The sequence below is a fragment of the Idiotropiscis lumnitzeri genome, chromosome 6, assembly GCF_059441095.1.
Source record: "Idiotropiscis lumnitzeri isolate Australia: NSW breed Sydney's pygmy pipehorse chromosome 6, RoL_Ilum_1.0, whole genome shotgun sequence".
NCBI lineage: Eukaryota > Metazoa > Chordata > Actinopteri > Syngnathiformes > Syngnathidae > Idiotropiscis > Idiotropiscis lumnitzeri.
Genome location: NC_142396.1, coordinates 9,330,110 through 9,348,394, shown reverse-complemented (window position 1 = coordinate 9,348,394; position 18,285 = coordinate 9,330,110). Strand labels below are relative to the sequence as shown.

The 18,285-nt window shown below is 41.5% G+C and overlaps 2 protein-coding genes across 2 annotated transcripts; both read right to left on the bottom strand.

Annotated features, from left to right (window-relative positions):
• Window positions 1–392: 392 nt before the first annotated feature.
• Window positions 393–2,281, bottom strand: gcnt3 (glucosaminyl (N-acetyl) transferase 3, mucin type). The gene has a single exon (XM_088298587.1). The coding sequence runs from the start codon at window positions 2,279–2,281 to the stop codon at window positions 1,007–1,009; it is 1,275 nt and encodes a 424-aa protein (XP_088154713.1). The 3' UTR covers window positions 393–1,006.
• Window positions 2,282–3,507: 1,226 nt separating this feature from the next.
• Window positions 3,508–17,851, bottom strand: LOC148335132 (uncharacterized). The gene is made up of 16 exons (XM_088298745.1): window positions 17,493–17,851; window positions 15,324–15,527; window positions 15,088–15,156; window positions 14,912–14,954; window positions 12,239–12,384; window positions 10,901–11,095; window positions 10,276–10,362; window positions 10,009–10,207; window positions 8,903–9,126; window positions 8,591–8,833; window positions 7,498–7,743; window positions 7,099–7,294; window positions 5,866–6,071; window positions 5,657–5,757; window positions 4,984–5,155; window positions 3,508–4,683 (listed from the first exon to the last, which is right to left on the bottom strand). Exons 1-16 carry the CDS (start codon window positions 17,752–17,754, stop codon window positions 4,310–4,312), a joined length of 2,967 nt encoding a protein of 988 aa, XP_088154871.1. The 5' UTR covers window positions 17,755–17,851; the 3' UTR covers window positions 3,508–4,309.
• Window positions 17,852–18,285: the final 434 nt, after the last annotated feature.

Here is an 18,285-nt window from a genome sequence, read left to right as displayed (position 1 = left end):
GAATGCACCATCAAATTAGATAATTAAAGTGAGCCAAATTAATTTACTAAATGATGCTCACACAGAACAGACCCCCACATGACTGTTTTATTTTATTTTTTTGCAAACTGCTCATACAAAAATTTGTGAATTGGCAATTGTAGAAATCAGGACAAGTACACCTCCCCCACAAAAAATGGAACAATCCGTCAAGATAACAGTGACCAAAAATACAGGAGAAATAAATAAAATAAGAAAATAAATAGACAGAAAAGGGTTAAAGAACAACATGAAAAATAACAACGCACCACTGTATGTTAAGGTTCCAGGCGAATAGTGCGTGTAACTGGTATTGTGAGATCTGCCTGGCAACACGAGCTAGCTGAATTCTGATTGGATAAAAACTCTAATTGGATAAAAACTCTAACCTAAAATTCGACACTAGGATATAATATGACATCAATGTGAAGAATATGATCATGATTTCTTGATTATTTAGGCCAGCAGAGAATTTAAAAAATGCATTGATAAATATTCATTGTGTAATTTTGTGTATTTTATTGAGAGAAACCAGGAACAATAGATAATGCAAAATATTGTACAAATAGTACTACCATCTATGTATTTACACTAAACAAATTCCATTTATTCCAAACTAATGAACTTAACGTAGCGACTCACAATGTACTGTCCATCATTAATAATGCCAAAATAGGTTCGTTACAAAATTAACCTACAGCCTTAAAGAACAGGATTGATGAGAACTTCACGTTGATTCAGCTTCAGCAAAAACTAACTTGACCTTGAAATACTTCCTATTTTCAAGATTCTTTCCAATGTACACTGTCAAACAGTACTTTTCTGGCATCTAGTGGCCAACAGTGGAATTCCACACAAAATGGGAAACAGGACAAAATGGTAGCAGTATTATATTGAACAAAAAACATCCATGAAAAAGAATGACCTCAAGCCCAGACCCAGCAAAGGAGGGGGTTTGTTGCATTCATATTGCAGGTGATGTCAAATTTTATACTGCATAACCCTTACCTAAAGCTTTAAAATACAGAATAGACTCCAAGCACCTAATAGCAATGTCATCCACCATTGGATCGAACTTATTAGCCAACAGATGGTGTTGTTTCAGTAGCCACGGGAGATCTCCGATTCCATACACACAAACTGATCTTCTGCTCACCCCTGTGCACGGCCCATACGGGGCCCCTTTCCTCACATCGCCTGACAAAAAATTCCATTTGACCACACGGGCCAAGGCTTGCATGTCCGACGTGTCATACTTGATGTGAGTAGGCATCGATTCGGGAACGAAGGGCATCCGCTCTAAAGTGGCCCACAAATTCTCGTCTGGGCTGTAGGTGTCCTTTTCCCACTCCAGCAACGACTGAATCTCCTGGTCCTGCATCATGTATTCCACGTAGGCCCTACTGACCACAAAGTAGGCACTCCCAGTGAAAATGGGACTTCGAATAGGAGGTGGGCCTTTCCTCACGTTGGTCTTGGTGATGGAATCCGTGACATTGTAGTGATACTGCCAACGTTTCTTCTTGTAGTCATTCGCGGCTTCCGTTTCCATACTGTTACCCCCATTAAGGACCTTCAAAATTTGCACCATCTCCCTGTTGGTCTTAATAGGAAAGTCCGCTCCGCATGTGTTCAGCAGGTACCGCCACTGGACATGAGACCTCAACAAACTTTCGATACAGTTCAAATCGGCCTGCACTCGTGACCATGACGCATAAACCACAGTTTCTAATTTCTCAGCCATGAATACATTCTCAAAGCAGGAAATGATGGCATTCACGGCCTGATGGAATTCCGGTGCGGACTTTCGGTCCACGTGCACGCAGTAGATGTTCTGAGGGTTGTAAATGGCACGCAGGAGGCGCTCGAACATTTCGATCTGTCCGTGGATCACCATGGAGTATGCAATGGGAAACTCTTTCTCTTCTTCACTCAGAGGAACCATAAAGAAGCCTCTCTCTTTAATATAAGCATGACAATCCCGGGTCGCGTTAAGGTAGAACTCCTCAGTTAGTGGAACTTTCCTCCTCCTGGATGATAGTAGGGGTTCCAAGTCAGCTTCATGGCCTGCCATGTCTCCTGCGATGATAGCAGAGCAGCCAGGATGGTCAGTTACCATTTGCTGAGGGATCTTATGATCAGAGTTGGTTTTCCATAGGGCAAGTAAAACCAGAAAAACCACACCAGCGAGGGACAGGATCCCCAGAAGCCATCGGCCTTTGCAGAACTTTCCAAAAATCCTTTTATTGTTGGGGAGCGTCATTGCAGAGGAGAAGGCTGTCGCTGAGCTCTCCAATTGAAAGATCACTGGGAGAGGCCTCAGTGTTTTTATTACTTGACAACTTAATGTTCTGTCAGGAGGTGTGTCGTATTCATATGCATAAGAGAGTTAATCACCTGAGACGCCTTTCCCTTTAAGATAATTATGTTGTGAAATGCTCGAGTCCTGGCTGCCTCCTCACACTTAACACACTTTACACAACAGAACTGACAAAACGAGCATCATTACAACACTTTAGTGAATTTTGTATGCTAATTTGCTTTTCTCTGCTTTGCTTTTGACTTTTGTTAACTGCTGTTTTTTTAATTGCTCGGAGGTGATGTGTCTCTGCTTGTGTAGTTCTGAATGAAATGTGCTGAAGTCTATAAATAAAACTCCCTTGCCTTGCACCTACAATTCTTCCATTATACAAAGCTGGTGTGGCAATATAGTGCCACACTACCGCATTGTTGCGGCCACCGTCGTTAAGCAGCAACCTATAATTAGACCTGTGCGGCACCCTTTTATCATTTGCATCCTATTCCCCCTTCAGGAAGTTGGCAGGCAGGTGATGTGCGCTGAATTCGGCACACTTCCGTTCAATTCCCAGGTTTTTATAATTAAAAAACACCAGCCCGTGATAAATAATTTCCACCATTAATGACCACCGTAAAATTTCCCCAACAGATGGGAAATGTGTGATGGGCTGATGAATCCATGGCTGAATATTTTGGCCATATTTGGTAAAGGTATGTCGGGCACAAACACGACTCTACTCGTGACGAAAGAACGCCACACCTGACGCATAGCACCTCTATGCAGCATCATGCATTGGACCTGTTTTTCTTCATTGTACCAACTATTTGAGTATTTAACGAGCAATACTTGCTACCTTTAAATAAAACGAAGCTCACACCTGACAAATACACCACAAAAATAAATCAAACTAATAAAAACTAAACTTAAATAAATCTATTCTGAAGACTAATTAAAACTAACTGGATTGGAAACAAAAAGTCAAGACTAAATAAAAACAAAATTAAAATGAAAAATCCCATACTATAATAACCCTGCAGTGGACTCGATTTTTAAGTGAGCTTGCGCCTTGCGGCGACTCGACTTATCAAATTCGATAAATGGTAGATTTGGAAATTGTAAATTCAAATATCTGACAAACGCAACAGCACACACATCTACTTGTAAAAGAAAAAGTCACACTTTAATTAATTGGTGTGTCAGTGTTTACTCCCATATCCTTTCGCGAATAATTTCCATCACAGTAACGAAATGTAGGCACTTTGTACTGATACATCCAAAATCAAATTGCCCCAAAAGGAATCATTGATCAGCAGTGGGAAAATTGAAAAAGAGTATTTATATGCTTTGCTCATGCATTCATTATGTCAGGTAGAGTGCATGTACTAATTCAAATATTGAGCCGCTCAGTCTTGTGATGAATATCATTAAAAATAAATATTCTTCTTACTGATATATTTATATAAAAAAAAAACTGAATGCAATCCCCATAAAATCATCCATGACATCATATATTTTCTACAGCGCTGGTCCTCATTAGTGTCATGGTCCAGCTGGAGCCAATCTTATCTGATTTAAGCGAGAGGCAGCTTGCCTTCAATTAAACAGCTCGAGATTTCACGCGGAGTAAATTGAGACATCATTTTCATTATTTCAGTAGAAATATTCTTTTTGTTTGGAAATGTCATGAGATTGTTCTTTTTCTTTGTAAAATAAAAGTTGGGGAGCAGTGCACAAGACCACCTCCTATTAACAACACAACTTAAAAGACAAAACAAAAACATCACATTTACTTTTGACTAAAAAAAAAAAATCTTTCTATTGTAAGTGATGATCTCCTTTTCATTCCCTCTGCTTGAGGGGAATTCAAGCAACGCAAAGTGACATCGCCAACTACTGGCCTGGCATACAAATTACAGTATTTTCAGTAATTTTCGCAGGTCCATGTGAACATTGTCCCATTATGACTTTGTGGTACGCTTTGGTGAGTGTTGACTAGGACAGGTTAAGACAAGTACTCTCATGCACTTGGTGATCCGCATTGGCGTCATGCTCGCGGATAAAACTGTATCGACGGTACACGGAGCCGTCTTGACTGGTATACACCACGTCCACTTCATCACCACTGTCCGGTTCGGGCACACCGTGAGGCATGTTGGGGCCGCCACTCAGTCTCTCGTAACTCTGTTTCCAGCAAAGCCTCCTCCTGGCTCGGGTCTTCATCAAGACGAAGGCGAGTAGAACCAGAGCGAGCACGGCCAGCAGGGCGACGGACGCGGCGGCCGATGTGTGATTGACACTCGAAGACATGTTCATGTCTGTTACCGGCTCGTCCCCTGACTTTGTTTCGGGAGCTTCCACGCACAGAGCTACAAAAAAAAGTCAATTCATCACACTTTTCAAACACATTTTAAACTAATCTGTGTGTGAGTTTTTGGGCGTGACCAGTGGCTTACAGCATGTCCAGCATAACTGCTCATTGCGTTTATGTTTTAAGGCTGAACAATTAATCAAATGGAAATAGACATTGTAATGTAGAAAAATACATTTTTCAAATCTCAAAGGTTGAAATTTTCCCATCACTCAACAAACCACGCCCACATTTCCAAAGGCACACATACACATTCAACGTCACAGATACTACAGTGCAGAACATGAGGATGATTGACCTGAGCGGCTGTTGCAAGCGCAGCAGTCTGTGCGGTTCGCTCCCGTTTGACAGCAGCGGGCACAGCGGCTCTCCACGGCGTGAAGGCCAGAATCTCGGTGACAAGTCAGGCAGTGGTCAGGTCTGGGCCCGCTGCAATGCTTGCATGAGCGATCACATGGCTCACAGGTGGCCTGCAGTGGTCGCCGTTGTACAAAAGGGGATTTTAATACTATAGTCAAATTGCAATTAAAAAATTATTAAATGTTATTTTCCATTTTGATATTTGGAGGGAAATACAGTGGACTTAAGAATTATTATGTTGTGTGTTTAAAACAGCCATTTAGCCTTCACTACTTTATCGCTAACATGAATTGGAAATCTCTCTTGGCACACCAGCTTACAATTAGCATCCATCCATTTCGAGGCAGAAATATTTTTGATCAACCAATTTTTGTGTTTGACTTAACACTCAGTCAACTTTTTTTTCACAACCCTAAAAACGCAATAAATTTCGTCGTTGAAACAAATTAACGGCATTTCCATTCATTTCAAAAGGGAAAGCTGATTTGAGAAACAAGAGTTTTGAGTGGTGAGCATGATCGAAAAACAAATTAGGTAACAATGTTGCTCCTGAGAAATGCCAGATGAAGTAAAACTGGTCGTGTCACCGCAACAATGTGTTTGCAACACACCTTTTCAGTGAAGTACTTGCCCTCCTCACAGCGTGGATAACAGACTTTGTCTTTTAGCGTGCTGCCATTATCGCACGTCACACAGCTCTGAGGGGAGGCGTCTGCCAAGCACATGCAACATTTACTCTGAAAAACTGTGACCGATACTGACACACAGGAAAGAAAATAGTGGCGTAGGGTGGATTATTTTCAGATTGTTTGATGATCACCTGTGCAAGTGCGGCAACTGATGTGGCATTGCAGGCACGCGTCATCCAGTCGGTAGAAGCGCTGCGGGCAGCGCTCCACGCACAGCTTGGTGCCTTTCAGCTCCAGCAGGGGCGGCAGGCAGGCCCGGCAGGATTCGGGCCCGGCACCTGCGCACATCTCACAGGAGTGGTGACATTTCTCACAGTGGGAGCCCGCTTGGTAGTACCTACAGAAAGGCGGGAAGACATTGAATGTGTAAGGGAGTTGAACAATAAAACAACTATGCTTCAATTTTCTTTAAATCTTGCCCTCAGGTAGGATACACAAAACAATATCTGGGTTGATTGCCTAACCCACATGCTGGGTCGCTGTGACTTTTTGAGCAGAATGGGTCGCTTTTACCCAAGGTTGGGTTCATCATTTTGACCCAGCAGGTTAGGCTGGGCAGTGGCCATTTTGGATGATTTTTTTTTTATTGTTGTATACTGAATTTGAAGTATATTTAATGCAAGATTCCTAGGCTGGATGGCTCAGAGTGGGAAGCACTGAATGGTAAGATAAAGTTGGGTCACTAAGCAAAAGCCCGTATAATGATTCTGAGCCACTGCCAACCCTATGCCTGGATCAAAATACAATACGGTACCACTTTATTTAACTACCACTTTTAAAACTACAATGTTGAACCAAAGTGTTGTAGAACTTAAAAGACAGGACACACATAATGACGCACAATGTCACATGAGCAGTCACTCATGCTACGTTTCAAAAGCTAAGGAAGAAAAATGTCTTTAGGCATGATTTAAATACCTGCAGAGTAGAGGCTAGAGTAGAAAATGTTGGGAATAAAATTTGTATTATTTTTAACCGCAGTTATACTGCGGCAACCCATTTATTGGTAGCTTTAACCCTTAAATATGGGTCATTTTTACCCTTTCTTGAATCAAAATTTTGACCTAACGTATTAAGTCAAGGCAGCAAGGTGGGCGACTGGTGAGCACGATGGCCTCACAGAACAGAGGTCGTGGATTTGATTCTGGCTCTGGCCTTCCTGTGTGGAGTTTGCATGTTCTCCCCGTGCCTGCGTGGGTTTCCTGCGGGTACTCCGGTTTCCTCCCACATTCCAAAAACATGCATGGCAGGTTGATTCCTCTTAATTGCCCTTTGGTATGAGTGTGAGCCCGGATGGTTGTTCGTCTATGTGTGCCCTGCAAAAACGTCTCACGTCTCAGTCCAAAGTCAACAATGAGTCGTACCCAGTGGGGCAATGGCGGACACAGAGATGAAGGAGGCGCAGATATCTCGGGGAACAAGTGAGGCAGTCTCTGGGCGACGACCCCGTGCAGGTGTCGCACATGTGATCACAGGGTAAACAGAACCCCAGCTGGGTTCCGTCTGCCTCCTGCCTGCTCGTGTACGTACCGGCCGGACATTCGCTCACGCAGGTCCTGTCTGTAAAACAACATGCGGACACGCCACTTTTTTATGCTCCACTCGAGGACAAAAATGACATTGTACTCTAATCACATCATATCTCGGCTTCTCTTTTTTATTGTACCGGTAGATATACTGGCTAATGGTTTTCCGGAAGATATTCACATTGTTGTAAAAAGGTTCGCTGTTTAGTAATCCAAATATTTTATGTGGAATCTCACTGTGCAGGTTTCGAGGGACAGCGCACGTCAGACATTCGTCGCCGCCAAGACCCTCGCAGGAGTAGCAGTGGCGGTGGCAGCCCATGCAGGTGAACTGGTCGTCATGCAGGAAGGTCCTCGGAGGACAGTCGCTATCACCGGTCACGCCGCACAGCAAGGTGTTGGGATCCAGCACCAGGCCTCGTTCGCATTGGGTGCACTGGTCAGGGTCCGAACCGGAGCAGCTCGCACACGTCTGGTGGCACTCTGCACATCATCAGAATCATTTGTAGAAAATATTATGGCTTTATAAAAAAAAAAAATTTCAGTATTAATTAATGGCTTGTGATTTGCAACGGCGTATCATACCAGTAACTATTTCTTAAAATTTTTTCCTATCATGTACACTAGCTAAATTGTGTAACCAGCATATTAGAAAGGCTTCTGAAGAGGAGAATTAAAATCTTGTATGAAATATTTCTATGTATTGGGCAGGTTTTCCAAATGTCATGGGCAGTGAGTGAGAATATACAGTACAGTACATGAGCAGCATATTTAATGGTTAAGCCGATATCCTAAACTAATGACAATTTTCCGGACTACAAGCCGCTACTTTTTTCGTAGATTTTGAACCATGCAGCTAATACAACGGAGCGGCTTTTATATGGATTTTTCTTTCACCGGTAGGGGCGCTCTATAGTTCAGAAAATACGCAGAATAAATCTCAATTGTTTTTTCTCTTGGGTCTGTTCTGTTTGCATAAGCAAAGTTGTTGCCGTGTTAAAAGGCACTGTTTTAAAAATCTGTTTATGTACCTTTATGTGCATTCACAGTACAAAACCGTTGCGTACAATGCAGTAAACAACTAATTTTTTTCAACAAAGTTATTTCGCTAAAAAGAGTTGCTGCGGCTTATATACGGGTTTGTCTTATAGTCCAGTAAATGTCGTATCTAACTATGTCGGGCAGATCACCCAATTATTGAATAACAATATCTCTCTTAATTCTAGCAAATTATTTAAAGGGGAAGCCAACCCCAAAAAATAATGAACAAAAATATGTTTTATGCAGGCCATATTGAGACAGACAAAACCGTCAATATGTCACGGCTCACCTTGGCACTCTGTAGCTGAAACCTCATAGTAGGTGCCAGTCGGGCACTCCTTTGAGCAAGCGCCCTTATAGAGTTTGGGACTGAATGTGGAACAGGTTTCGCAGTCATCCGCCAAAGGCCCAGAACAGCTGCTGCAGGTCGGGTGGCACAGACCACAGCGGCCCTCCTCCATGTCCTCATAGTAGCCCGTGGGACAATTAGCCTTACACGCACCATTCAGCATCAGATACAAGAAACTGCATTCTGGAGGGATATGAAAGAGGGGTGGTTAACTCAGATACAATTCTATCCACTGCATAACTTGCAACTCACTGAAACAGGTCCTGTCATCTGAGCAAATATCGCAATGAGGGGTGCAACGCCTGCAGGTGGCGTCGTCTGCAGGGTAAGCCCCCAGTGAACAGTTGAGTGAACACACGCCTCCCTCCAAGTAGCGGCCGTCAGCACACGACAGACACTTTGTACTGGACCCTTCACATGTCAGGCAGGTATTGTCGCAGGCGCTGCATGATCCCTCTGCCGTCTCCCAGTAACCTCTGGGAGCAAAATAAAGCGAGATTTCATGAAAGAGCATTGTCATTGTCCTGTGAATTTTTTTTGCCTTTCTAATTCAACTCAATTCCAATACATATTTTTTATATAGTATTTCCGCAAGAGCAAAAGCTCTAAAAAGTGCTTTACAAAAAAATAAAATATTCACTTCATTATATATCATCCTCTGAGCTGTTTTTTTTTTTTTTTACGATAAACACAACTAAACCAATTAGGGGAGAAATGTAACAAATTCTCTTCAAGCGCATGATTTCTCAACCATTTCAAATACGGTTGATTAGTTTGTATCTTTACATTTCTCAACCAGTACAAACCATTCCAACATTTAAAAAAAAAAATCAGCTCTTGCAGGACATGAGAGAACTATTTTTAAAATAATTCAAAATTCCGGATTCACCGCAAGTGAGGTGACAAAACGATTCAAATTAATGAAAAAAAAATAACAATTTCATATTGAAATTGACAAACAAATCAAATCACCAACACATTTCTACCCCTCACATTTGTTAACCAACTTAAACTAGTCCAACATGAAAATATTCAGCTCATTCAGGATCCTTGGTACTATTTCCCACATTTTCACTATTTCCCAGAATTCCCAGTTTTGATTTAATTCCACATTTTCCACAATTACTGGAGACATTTGACAAATTCACCATTTTTCAACAGACTAAAATCATTCTTTTTGAAAAATCCTCGTTTCAAACGTTCACACGTATTGAATGATTCCACATTTTCTATTAGAAAATACCCAAGTGGAAAGAGAAAACTGATGGCATTATGGCTTGCATTTCTCTCATCTTTAAGACACTTATTATACAGGAATTGCCATTTCTGGCAACAATAAAAGTGCAGTAGCAGCTTACTCCGGGCAATTTGACCAGCACCTTCCCTGGTGGAGAAAGAGCTTAAAGCTGCCTTTGAAACAGTCGATGCAGTTATCGCTGGAGCCCACGCAGGCTTCGCAGTTTGGCGAGCAATTTTCACAAAGCTGCGTGGCCGAGTTAGCATAGGAGCCGGGGGGACACTGCATCACGCAAGAACTTTCCTGGTCCAGGAAATAGCCTGTGAGACCACAATGCAGTGAGTGGCTTCAGGTGTGAATTTGACTGCACGACAGGAGGTGTTTGTACCTTTAAAACATGAGGAGCAATCCAACGCTTGTGGGCCAAAGCAGGTCTTGCAGGATATGTCACATGTGTGGCATTTGCCATTCTCAGCTCGAATAAAAAAAAAAGAAAAAAACAGAAGAACCATGAAAAAAATTAGATTCCTTGGGTACATTTTGATTGGCAAAAAAAGGTCACATGCAAACACAAACTTGAATTAAAAGTTTCACTCGTTTAAAATCTGAGTAAAAAAAAAAAATCCCTGTAATCATGATTGCTTGTGTAACAATTTCAAAGTTGTATAAATGTAACACGATGGTGTGGTGTGGCTCTGCTTGTCGCTGTTTACAACAGCACTTCATCATACCGGGAAATGTTTCGCAACTGTTAACTTTTGCATACAAAGGAAACACACCCAACAAGATTGTTTTGAACCCACGGCTCCCTCGAGAGCGATTCAAACCCGTGTCAGCTGGAAGCACCCACTCTGCTCAAGTGCCCTTAAGCAAGACACCAACCATCAGTGACTGACGCTGTCAAACATCAGGTCAGTGCCATTTTAGGCATGTGGTATTTATCTCAAATATGAGCGCTGTACTTATCTCTCAGAGGGAAATTAGCCACATTCAAGGATGTAAATTTGCCTTACCGTCAAAATAGTGCCCCATTGGGCAGTTTGTCAGAGGGCACTGCCCATGAAGAGGCGGGTTGCCTGCGAGACAGAGGTCACAATCCATTGACCCAGGCCCATGGCATGTCTTGCAGGAGGTGTGGCAAGGGTCACAGCGCCACCCGGTGGTGTCGCTGAAGGTTTGTTGTGGGCATTGTTTGACACATTTGCCTCCTGTCATGGACAGAGAAGTAAAAAGACCGCACTTGACAAGAGATCTGAAAAATGATCTATCCCAGGGATAGATGTGAAACGCAGTGGATAATAAAAGTCTACACACCCCTGTTAGAATGCCAGGTTTTGTGATGAGACCAAGATTAATGAGTTCATGATTGGCCAATAATCTCAATGTAGCCTGTACAACACAATTTTAAAAAAAACGTTTCAAGAGGGGAAGTGAAATAATGTGGCTACAAACGTGTGCACACACAGTGTTGCGATGTAACTATTGTAACTCGTTTTTCACAGATTGGGAAGAATGAGTGCCTTTGAGTATTGTTATATTACATCAGTGTAGGTGTTCCTGAAGTGTCTAAGTGTGAATGTTTTTTTTTTTTAAGGAATATGACTCCCGGAAGTCAATGCTAATTTCCTTTTAGTTTGCCAATAAAATTTTACATTGACTTTAGCACTGTCAATGTTTTTTTTAAACGAAGCATGACTTATTTGAATGTACAGAATGTGTATTTTTGGGGGGTTGAGTCTTTAGTATGACAATAAAGTCCAACTGGGGAGTCATGAAACAGTCTAAAGCATGGTCAAGGAGAGCAGAATTAAATAACGTCTCACTCTTGACGCGCAAGCAAGAGAGTGCATTCAGACTACTTTTGCAACGTCGGGAACTTGCAAACACAAGGTGCCGTTTGGCACATTATTTTATTTAATCAATATTTTCAGAGCTGGGCACTTGACCCTTTTTTGTCGGTCAGTCGCCCGCTCTCTGGCCGCGATCTGGGTACTCTTCTGGCTCGACCCTCCGGCCTTATTCATGAAAATTGTCGGCCTCCAACCCCGTTCCGCCCCTCGTAAGAATTTGATTAATTGCCCAACCCTAGCATGTATAGAAAAGCAAATATTTACACACTCACATTGAAACCTGCGGACAACTTAAGAGTCTTCAATGAACCTAAAATTCTAACCTTGAGTCGTATTATTCACGCATGATACTGTATCTTGCACGTTTGCCGAGATGCATTTTATCTGCAATTCAAGGACTAAGGCATGCCAACGGACGGTGCCACAAATCGGATGTGAAAACACTAGCTCTCCTAATACAACCTATTGAGCAAAAATGGAGAAAATATCAAAGTGTGCTACCATCCAGGAAGTAATCAGGCTGGCAGGCAAGGCACTGCGCATCACTCCTGCAGTCTGCGCACGGCATGGGGCAGGCCAGACACACACCCCTGCCCTGGTCCTCATACGTGCGTTGCGGACAGTGCTTGCGACACTGGTGCCTGAAACTGTGAACAAAAAAAAGTAAATAAAAACCCAGGTGTAATGCCAATCGCAATTTTTACCCTGATTAAATAAATAATACAATAAAACCCCATTTTGCTATATGCGTGTGAAACTGGCCAGTCATCATTGACAAAAGCAAACTTGTTTTTAAGCCAATATGTTGACATTTTAAATGGGCCTTTCAGAGTGTCACAATTAGAAGATGATGAATGTTGATACCGGCAAGTCCAACCCCCTTGGAGCACGATGAAATGGCACAAAAGGAATGATAAAGCATCCGCCACACACAACAGCAGACAAAAACACACATTTTCTTCATACATATTCTCCTTCCTCTAAATAAAGAAAGTTAATTAGCATTTATTTGCAGCTCAGGGACATGGGGAATCATTAACCTGTCCTCCGTGTCTCCCGGGGCCGATCTGAGCTATTAAACATGAGCCAACTGTCCTGAAATGTAGTGCAAAGTGAAGATGTACAGCAAAAGATGTCACACAACAAAATTACAACAAGCAACAAACCACTAATCCTCTGAGTTTGTTGTGCCACCTTCCTAATGAGAGTCTGACCCAGTGACAGGCCAGGCTGCAATCTCTTTGGCGTTGCCGTGGCGCTGAGATGCATTGGCTGTTTGCGGGGGGAACAGCTGGAGGCGCCACATAGTATCAATCAAGTCACGCACAATAGCATCTGGCGCAGATCTCTGCAAGCGCACCACTTGAGAAACTGCGGGATGTTTGAGGATCCCTCTGTGCAAATATTAGGATCGCCATTCCACGAGGGTACAACAGCATTGCCCAAGCAACAACTCTTTTGTTTTTTTTCCTCCTTTTCCTTTATATGTGTGTGTAAGTTAGGTCAAACGTGCTGCAGATGCACATAAAGTTAACCTTTAGGCCATGAAACAAACCTGCTGAGTCCTATCTAAGTAAATTCTCATTTCCTTAGAGAGGAAGCTTAAATGTCAATAAACACCAAACGTCCATCACTTTATTTTCAGAGAGACGACTTCGTCGGACTCATTACTTTTCCATTAGTGCCTCACACTAGAAAAGGAGAAATATATGGTTATAGACTCAAATCAACGTTATTTAGAAAGCACTTTAAATACAAAAGCAAAGCTGACATCCTCAAGCTGCTTAGAATATGTAAAAGTAAGCATAAAAAGTACATTTTGCTAAATATTTTATCTTTAACATCTTAGTCTCTCAACATTAAATATTCTACGATTTCTGTAGTCCTCCATGAATTCCGAATTGTGATACAAATGTGCAAATCGCTCTCCACTGTGCCATTCCACTTGTGTGCATTAAACTATTAGTAGTTCAGATAGGGGAAAAAAAAGAGACAAGGGCCCGACTGATCAGCCGGCCGATTTTAATTGGCCGATATTAGCTCTTTTAAAATCAGCAAAAGCATTTTTTTTTTTTTTGCTTAGTCTTTTTTTTTTATTTACGCATTACAAAACAAATGTAAAAATAATGACATTCAGCCCCGCCACCCCGCAAAAAAAAAAAATAATAATCGCCCGGTTTTATTATTGAAAAGTTAAAACAAATACTAAAGGACAAAATATTGTAAAAATATTCAAGACTGAATTTAATTAATATCTTAATTGTTCCAGGCATTAAGGGACCAAAAAAAGTTATTTTATACATTACTTTTAAATGTATTAGTTGTTAAATCAGGTAGAGAGAGAGAGAGAGAGAGAGAGAGAGAGAGAGAGAGAGAGACTTTTTTTTTTTTTCTTCGGAAAAATCCATAACGGGCGACTCCTACAAGAATCCAAAACTTCTCTGCATGGATTTGGATCGACAACTCATTAAGTCAATATGGAAACAAATCCACTGGTTGAACAGGTCAAATATTGAGTTTAAAAGTTGTGATTTAATTACTTTACTTTTGGGGAGGCTATCTGGAATTGACACAAATAAAGTATCAAAGGTATGTAAGACGTTGTGTTAGCCAGCTACCACCACGAAGGTTACATTCCAAACGAGTGAAATAAAACAAATGGGCCGAAGGTAAACTTTACCTCCTGAGTGCTAACATCAAGACGGACATACACCCGCAGGCAGCTTTGCTCTCTTTGCATACACCTACTCATATTTGTTTGAGGCAAAACTCACCTCCCTTCCAGTGCCACACTGGCTCAGGTATCGCTTTCTGAATGCGAGGTAACCTGACTCATACAATGCCAGAAGAGGGGTGAAACAAACAATCAGAGGTCTGTTTAAGCTCTCTAAACTGTGACTCACAATGTGTAACCGCTCTAGCTTGGAGTCAGCAGAAGACGATGGCCAAAAACTGTTTTAATGCATTGAGCAAAATGTCCCAAAAATATAAAGCAAAATGGAAATTGTGTCACAAGCGGTGTCACCGAAAATTCACCAACTTTCTTATTCAAGCATATCGTTTTTACGTCGACACTTTTGAATCAAATGTCAAATAATCAGATGTTTACACACTTCCATGGGAAGAAAATGTCACTCACTGCCAGATAAAATGAATGGAAGATTAAAAACTCACAGAAAGTAACCTTGAGCACAACTGCTGCAAATCTCAGGGTCTTCTGTAAAAAAACAAAAAAAAAAAAACAAAATGAGGAAGAACAATCAATTTGAAGTGAGTAACTTTACAAGCAGTATTTTAAGAGACTTTCAATCAATATATCAACACACATTGAAGTGAAAATGGCTTTTTACCTGTGGAGCATGTTTTGCATCCCATCTCACAGTCAATACACTCGCCTGTATCGGGATCCTGCACTTGTCCTGGAACACAAAGCCGGACAAATCTGACATTTCCTGACATTTAATATAATTACATTTGTATCACATTTAAGCAACCGTGTCGCCAATACCGCTCTGAAAACGCTTACGAACATGCTTTAGTTTGTTCTTGGATTGATCAGCAACAACAGATTTGGTGTCCTGTTTACCTATCTCACAGGGTGCCGTTTGGCAGAGCCCATTTTGGAGTTTGTAGCGCTCGCGACATTTGCCACATATGTTGCCATCTGTGCAGAGTTCACAATTGGTTATGCAGGGCAGGCAGGCATAGCGACCCCTGTCAGGATACAATCCGCGAGGGCAGTGCGTCCGACAGCGACCTTGGTGGAGGAAACGTTCCTGTCCATTTTCATCTGAAGGATAAGAACAAAGACGAATAAATGCATTTTCTTCTTCAAGATACTATTTTGCCCGAAGGAGCCATTTCATGCATCCATTATCCATTTCTCATCCTGCTTCTCCTTATTAGGGTCGCAGGTTAGCAAAAGCATGTCGCAGTTGATTTTGGGGCGAGAGGCATCCCTCACTTTGTCAAATGACGCGCACATACAGACAAAACAGGATTCCTATTCACAGTCACGGATGATTTCAAATCTTCATTTAAACCAACAAGCATATTTTCATAATTTGGGAGGTAGCAGTCGAATATGGTGCAAAATCCTGGAATGATGCAAGTATAGATTCAAACCAAAAACATTCTCTTTGCCATTTTGTGGAAGCATTTTCTCCAGATTTGGGGGTTTTAATTGGTTCATAGAGCTAAACAGGAGAGGAGGGATGCAGTAGCTTGAGAAAAATCAAGAGGCTTGTTTAAAACCTACTATAAACTAACTTCAGCGATTGATTTAAAGCTAAATGGATTGAGACAATTTATTTTCTCTTTTGGTGTCAATGTCCCACACATTGAAAACAACCCTTGTGTATTCAAACCTGGGATGGCTTGTGGCTTTATTAACCTTTTAAAATAAGGTCCTGCACCTCCTTGAAGATATATATTATTGGATTTTAAAACTTGGATCACATTTCATCGGATCTGGCAAACATGCTGATGTTTAATGTGCTGTATGTTAGTTTGTGCACTTTGCATCTTCAGGTATGACTCCCCACAAAAAATAATTTTGCTTTGATGCTTGGTTATAGTGTTACAATTATGAACTAATTTTGGTCAAAAATGGGATTATTGATGAAAGTTCTGGCTTCACATAAATACAGTTTTTTTTAATCGCTGTTACTAAGACAAATTTCTTTACACATGAGAGTGCATGATATACAGCTCGAAGAATTAAATGAAGACATTAGAATTGACATTTGCGGTCCAATGCTATGCTAATAATATAATACAATTTATTGAAGGCAACACCGGTGTAAAAACAATAGATGTCCACTTTTCGATGCAACAAGAGAGGTACTAAATATGATAGGATAAAGCCAACTTTTCGGTGGGATTCACCTACTGAGAATCTTAAATACTAATGCAAAAACCCTTTTAAAGTATTCTAAGAAATGAATGTAACAATGTATAAAGTGTCTAGGCCCTAGTTGCTCATATTCTGTGGGCCTAACTGTGACCCCTGAGGGATGCCTAAAATCAGCTGGGCACAGCATTAACTCAAAGAGTCGAGTCGGTAGAGGAGAGTAGCCAAAAGCTGCACCTGCTTTTTGAAACTCCTCCACCTCCCAGCATGCATTAACACACACGTGACAGCTCCATGACAATACAATGCGGCGAGTGAGTTTTGATGGTCTTTGAAATAACAACATCAAGGCTGCCATCCACAGTGCGGTGTACACTGCCATTGCACTGGTTTACAGACGGAGACCACCAGAACACACACACACATACCCATGCCACAAGTGTGTGTGGCAGAGAACTTAAACCCGGTGAACCGCACAAGTCATTCAAGCCAAAGGGGATATTTTTTTCTTTTCCCTGGGATTAACAAAGAGCCCATTCTAACACGATCAGATTACTCTGGAGAAGTAGAAGGAAAAATGATCACACCTACATTTTTTTAACAATGTCTGTGGGCAGATATGTTAGAGCCCAACCCTGATTGTTTTAACAAAGGTAAATGTTAACTACAAAACACTTTGTTTTCTTTTAAATGGTCATCCATTAAAACGATGGACAAAGGCAATCCAGTACACCCAAAATACAAAAAACAACTAATTCTACCACCAACCAAGAAGAACTGTTACATTCTCTCTTATTTATCAATCCATAATTACAGGCCTGATAAATCACTTTACTTCAATCGTTAAAGAAAAACTCTGAAATGTATTATTTTTATGTTCCAAGCACGATATCTTCCACTCACCCACTCCACAGGTAGTGCACTCAAACAGCTCATGGCCCCAGCACTCGGCACATGTAGGATGGCAGAGGACACACTGGCTCTTGAGCACAAACTGTCCTCTCGGGCAGGAAGACGGAGCTCTGCAGCCGACGAGAGCGAGGAAAAGGAGCGGGATCGCTCCGAATAAGAGGGACCTCATGGCAGTGGCTGCAGCGACTGCAAAGTGATGAAGAGGAGGCAGCAGTGCCGCCGACTGACTCGCACCGACGCAGTGTCCGTGCATGCAGCAAGTCAAGCACCCAGACTCTAACACCAGCCCACTACCGTAACTTGCTAGACCAGTTCAGTGGGAAAATGGACAAATGGTCAGTGTGCAGGATTATAATAGATAGATAGATAGATAGATAGATAAACAACTATGCATCTATTTGACTGTGCATTGGATTCTCTCAGCATGCATTCAAATTATGTGCGTTGTCATCATCTGACCTAGATTTACCCAAAAGTAAAATCTAGGTCGCACCCGGTTTATTGAGGTTTACGGATGTAAATTAGAGGGATTGTGTGGTTTTCCTCGCCGCGGCTGTTTTTTTATTTGTTTATTTAACTGCCATCACCGATTGCAACGCGAGTAAAACATTTGTTAAAGAAATTTATAACGCGCGAAACAAAAAAATATTTAGGGTTGATTTTTCAGTAGAAGAGGGGAAAATAAATGTTTATCAGGGATTGTATACGTAGTTTGTCGGCAGGAATGCCTGAATTCTAAAGACACAAACTATTAAAACAACTTAAGTAGAGTGTTTGTAAATGT

Excerpts from the sequence above, each read along its gene's own strand:
- gcnt3 (XM_088298587.1), bottom strand. The coding sequence starts at position 2,281 with ATGACGCTCCCCAACAATAAAAGGATTTTTGGAAAGTTCTGCAAAGGC.
- LOC148335132 (XM_088298745.1), bottom strand. The coding sequence starts at position 17,754 with ATGCACGGACACTGCGTCGGTGCGAGTCAGTCGGCGGCACTGCTGCCT. Across the intron at positions 15,157-15,323 it reads AACGGCACCCTGTGAGATAG|GACAAGTGCAGGATCCCGAT; the intron begins GTAAACAGGACA and ends TTTGTGTTCCAG. Across the intron at positions 4,684-4,983 it reads CGCTTGCAACAGCCGCTCAG|CTCTGTGCGTGGAAGCTCCC; the intron begins GTCAATCATCCT and ends TTTTTTTTGTAG.